At 34.8% G+C, this 5731-nt stretch overlaps 1 protein-coding gene across 1 annotated transcript; it reads left to right on the top strand.

The window, feature by feature from the left end:
* Positions 1-2552: 2552 nt before the first annotated feature.
* Positions 2553-4991, top strand: LOC127543651 (probable ATP-dependent RNA helicase DDX59). The gene is given in 2 exon segments (XM_051969875.1): positions 2553-3845; positions 3848-4991. Coding segments are annotated over 2 exon segments (1857 nt in total). The 5' UTR covers positions 2553-2564; the 3' UTR covers positions 4424-4991.
* The last annotated feature ends 740 nt before the right edge of the window (positions 4992-5731 follow it).

Raw genomic sequence — 5731 nt, 5'->3', positions numbered from 1 at the left:
AGTTTTGACTGTAAGATTAATACTTTAATAATTTAATCTTTCACTTGGATATAGAAATTTATTTTGTCCTATAAAGAGTTAGGAGGAGAAAGAGGAAAACAAAAATGGGGACAAGATAGAAGAGAGACCAGAAACATTAGGATAAAAGGTAAGAGAAAGGTAGAAGGGTTGATAGAAGATAAGGCAATTTGAAGAGTGGGTTTAAAAAACACTAATAAAAAAAGGAGAAGGATGATAGAAAATAAAATAGTGAGTGGATTGGGTAAAAGAAAACACCTTCTTAAAGACAGTATGGAAAGAAAGAATAAAAGTAAGTATGGGGGAAGATAACATAGACGGGAATACAGAGCAGGTAAAATAGAAGCAAATGGCAGAGTAGATTTAAAAAACAGAATCCTACAATATGTTGTTTACAAGACACATTTGACACAGAAAGACATTTTAGTAAAGATAAAAGGCTGGAATAGAATCTATTATGCTTCAGCTGAAATAAACAAACCAAAAAAAACAAAAGCAAAACAAAACAAAACAAAACAAAAAACAGGTATAGCAACTCTGAGCTCAGATAAAGCAAAGTAAAAATAGTTCTTCTTAGGTAAAGAAGAAAAGTAGTTCTTGATAAATGATACAGTAAATAATGAAGTAGTAATGATACTAAATGTATGGTAGAACAGCCAGATTTCTAGCGAAGATTTTAAACCTGTTACAGGAAAAAATAGACAGTAAAACTGTGCTAGTGGGGGACCTCACTTTCCCCTCTCAAAATCAGACAAATATGCAACCATAAAATAAACATGAAGAAACTAAGGAGGTTAATAAGACCCTACAAAACCTAGATATGACAAACTTCCAAAGAAACTGAATAGGTCAGAAAGGAATATAACTTTTTCTCAGCACCTAAAGCACCTACACAAAAATTGACCATGTTATTAGGGCATAAAAACCTCACAATCAAATGCAAAAAGGCAGAAATAGTAAATGCTTCCTTTCCAGAACAAAATGCAATAAAATTATATTTAATAATAGAGTCCAGGGAAATATCACTTTAAAACCAATTGGAAATTAAATAATCCAATTCTAAAGAAGGAGTGGATTAAAAAAAAAAATCACATAAACAATCAAGCAAGAAAACGCCAATAATGAAAAAAATACCATGACCTATGTAACACAGGTAAAGCAGTTCTTTGGGGAAATTTTATACTTCTTAATAGCTATGTAAATAAAACTAGAGAAAGAGAAGATAAATGAATCAGGCATGAAACTTAAAAAAAAAAAAAAAAAACTAGAAAAAGAATACATTAAAACCTCCAATTAAATACCAAACTAGAAATTTTGAAATTTAGAGGAAAGATCAATAAAATAGAGATTATGAAAATTACTGAAATAATAAACAAAACAAAGATTTGGTTTTATGGGAAAAAACTGATAAAATAGATAAACCTTTGCTTAATTTGATCAGAAAAAGCAAAGAAAAAAACAAATAATCAGCATCAAAAATTAAAGGAGTGAAATCACAACTAATGAAAAAGGAATTAAAGCAATAATTAGGAGCTATTTTGCCCAACTCTTTGGTACCAAGTCCGGCAATCTAACCAAAATAGAAGAATATTTACAAAAATATAAATTGCCCAGGTTAAAAGAAAAGGAAATAAAATACTTAAATAGCCCCATTAAAAAATTGAAAGGTTATTAATGAACTCCCTAAGAAAAAAATCTCCAGGGCCAGACAGATTCACAAGTGAATTCTATCAAACAATCCATTCCAATACTATGTAAACGATTTGCAAAAATAAGTAAAGAAGAAGTATTGCCAAATTTCTTTTATAACACAAATATGTCACTGACACTTATACCAGGAAGGGCCAAAACAGAGAAAGATATTTACAGACCAACCTTCTTAATGTTAAAATACTAATGGAAAGAAAAATTTAATAAAATATGAATAAAGATATCACAGCAACTAATCACAAGATAATATACTATGAGCACATAGGATTTATACCAAGAATGCAAAGGTAGTCCAATATTAGGAAAACTATTATCATAATACACCATATAAATAACAAAATCAACAGAAATCATATGATAATCTCAAAAGAGAAAAAGTTTTAAACAAAATGGAACACACAGTGCTATTAAAAAAATAAAACAAACAAACAAACAAAAATACTAGATAGCACAGGAATGAAGAGAGCTTTCCTGAAAATAATAAGCCATATCTATCTAAAAGCTATAGCAAGCATTATTTGTAATGGAAAGAAGTTGGACACATTTCCAATAAGATTAGGGGTGACACGGACTCTTCCTTTTTTTCCAGGCCAAACTCCGCCTTCGCCTCTCCTAACTCCCCTCCCCCACCGAGGATCCTCTCCCGCAGCTCCCCGTCTTTCCCTGCTCTCCCGAAGGGAAACCCGGGGAAAGCGGCACGCGAGCCGACCGGGTGCGCGTGCGCACGAGCAGCTCCAGGGCCAGGCGCGGCTCGCCACGACGGAGGCCGAGACACAGGTCCGGAGCCCGGGTTCACGGAGCGGACGCGCCTGAGGACTGCGGAGGCATACTGAAGGATGTTTATTCCAAGATCTCTGAAAGTCAAAAGGAATGCTTTTGACGATGAAAAGAGTTGTATGGCTAAGAAACTTAAACCACAAGAAGAAAAACTGTCATCAGAAGAAGAGAGAGAGATCCCAAATGTTGCCTTAATGGGGGAAGAAACCTCAGTACCATCAGAGGGACACAGCCTTGACTTAGACTTCCTGCCAGATTCTGACAACCCTTCTGCTGCTGTTGGCTTAGGTGAGCAGAGTGCTAAAGACAGCTGTGTTCCAGAGGAGCCAATAAAATCTTTTTCTAAAACTCAGCGCTGGGCAGAACCCGGGGAGCCTGTCTGTGTTGTGTGCGGTCGTTATGGAGAATATATTTGTGATAAGACGGATGCAGATGTTTGTAGCTTGGAATGTAAAGCAAAACATCTTTTACAAGTTACTGAAAAGGAAGAAAAAGTAAAGCTTCTGAAAGCCAGCTCTGAGCCCGAACCTCCCCCACTTGATGCTCTTTTTGCCTACAAAGAACACTCTTTTATTTTAAACCTTCAGGATGACCAGGTTGAAAATCTTAAGCTACAGCTAGGAATTTCAGTCCAGGGCCAAAAAGTGCCAAGGCCTATCATAGACTTTGAACATTGTGGTTTTCCTGAAGTTTTGAATTATAACTTGAAGAAGTCAGGCTATGAAGTTCCAACTCCCATTCAGATGCAGATGATTCCTATTGGACTTTTGGGAAGAGATATAGTGTGCAGTGCTGACACTGGCTCAGGGAAAACTGCAGCTTTCCTACTTCCTGTTATCATAAGAGCTTTGGAAAAAAACATAACTCCGTCAGCACTTATTCTCACTCCAACCAGGGAATTAGCCATTCAGATAGAGAGACAAGCTAAGGAGCTAATGTGTGGCCTGCCAAATATGAGAACAGTTCTACTTGTTGGAGGTTTGCCTTTACCTCCCCAGCTCTATCGTCTGAAACAGAATGTTAAGATTATAATAGCAACTCCTGGGAGACTTCTGGAAATAATGAAACAGAGCTCTGTGGAACTCAGTGGTATAAAAATAGTCATCATAGATGAAGCTGATACCATGTTAAAAATGGGTTTTCAACAGCAAGTTCTTGACATTTTGGAAAACACTCCTCATGACCGTCAGACTGTTTTGGTTTCTGCCACAATTCCAGCAAGCATAGAACGTCTAGCAAACCAACTTCTTCATGATCCTGTGAGAATTATCATTGGAGAAAAAAATCTGCCATGTTCCAATGTCCGTCAGATTATTTTGTGGGTAGAAGAACCTTCCAAAAAAAAAAAAAAAAGCTATTTGAAATCTTAAATGATGAAAAACTCTTTAAACCTCCAGTGCTAGTGTTCGTGGATTGCAAATTAGGAGCCGACCTTTTGAGTGATGCAGTTCATAAAATCACTGGGTTGCAAAGCATATCTATGCATTCAGATAAATCACAAGTAGAAAGAACAAGGATATTACAGGGATTATTTCAAGGAGAGTATGAAGTCGTAGTAAGCACTGGAGTCCTGGGACGAGGATTAGACTTGATCAATGTCAAATTGGTTGTCAATTTTGATATGCCTTCCAGTATGGATGAATATGTACATCAGGTTGGAAGAGCAGGAAGATTAGGTCACAATGGAACTGCAATTACTTTCATCAATAACAACACAAAGAAGCTTTTTTTGGATATTGTGAAGAGAGTCAAACCAACAGGATCCATTCTTCCTCCTCAGTTACTAAACTCTCCTTATCTCCATGAACAGAAAAGAAAAGAACACCAAAGAGTTAACCAGGCGCAGAACACCCTAGTTACTGGTGATAATCTTATGGACATTATTAAAAAACATGATAAAAGTCATTCTCAAAAGTAACTAATTATGCCACTTTGGATAATCTTGTCATCGTGCAATATCAATGAAAAATCTGCATATTACTATCATATGGTATCTAAATAAGTAGAGCATATTTTTAAGGTAAGAACATAGGGATGATTGTATTGTTAAAAATGTCAAACTTAGACAGGAGAAGTTGTACACAGCTGCTTTTCCTTTCTATTCTCTCCATAATGAGTGAGATTGAAAACAAAGGATCTGTTTTTATCCTCTGTGCAGAATTATTTTGAGAAGATTAAACATCTTTTTGCTTTAAAAAAAAAAAAAAAAAAGATTAGGGGTGACACAAAAATGCCCATTATCAGCACTGTTATTCAACATTGTACTAGAAATATGGCTTCAGCAATGAGAAAAGAAAAAAATTAATTAAAGGAATTAGAATAGGCAATGAGAAAGTAAAATTATCAGTCTTTGCAGATGAGATGAAGATATGCTTATAGAATCATAAGATATTATTCAGAAACCTAATGGAAGCAATTCAAAGCTTTAGTAAAGATATATATATAGTATAAAAAATCATCACCAGGATATAGTAATCACCATTTCTACATAATACTGCAAAAGCCCATCAGTAAGAAATAGAAAGAGAAATTCCATTTAAAATAGGGGCAGCTAGGTGGCACAGTAGATAGAGCACCAGGCCTGAAGTCAGGAAGAAAAATTTGGCCTCAAACACTTAACATTTCTTAGCTGTGTGACGCTGAGCAAGTCATTTAACCCCAATTGTCTCAGCAAAAACAACAACTAAAAAGGATTATAGATAAAAAATACTTGAGGGTTTATCTGCCAAGATAAACCCAAGAAATATATTGGTACAATTACAAAATACTTCTCACACAAATAAATCAGATATAAACAACTGGAAAAATATCAATTGTTCATGACTAGGCCAAGCTAATAGAATAAAAATGACAATTCTGCTTAAATTGGTCTACTTGTTCCATGCCGTACCAATCAAACTGTCAAAACAATATTTTTAGAACTTGAAAAATTATTCAAGTTCTGGAAGAACAATATCAAAGGAATTAATAAAAAAAAATACAAAGATTGGTGGGTCTTAGCAGTACCAAATCTAAAATTATATTATAAAGTAAAAATAATCAAAACAACTTGGTACTGGATAAGAAATAGAGTGATTGATCAGGGTAATAGATTAAGTACATACAACATAATAATCAATGCCTATAGTAATCTAATATTTGACAAATATCCAACTCCAGCTTCTGGAATAAGATCTCACCCAAATTGCTTGAAAGCCTGGAAAATGATGTGATAGAAAGTTGATAT

Source organism: Antechinus flavipes, chromosome 1, assembly GCF_016432865.1.
Source record: "Antechinus flavipes isolate AdamAnt ecotype Samford, QLD, Australia chromosome 1, AdamAnt_v2, whole genome shotgun sequence".
Taxonomy (NCBI): Eukaryota; Metazoa; Chordata; class Mammalia; order Dasyuromorphia; family Dasyuridae; genus Antechinus; species Antechinus flavipes.
The sequence above is the reverse complement of the archived record's forward strand: the minus strand, read 5'-3'. Positions and strand labels throughout refer to the sequence as shown.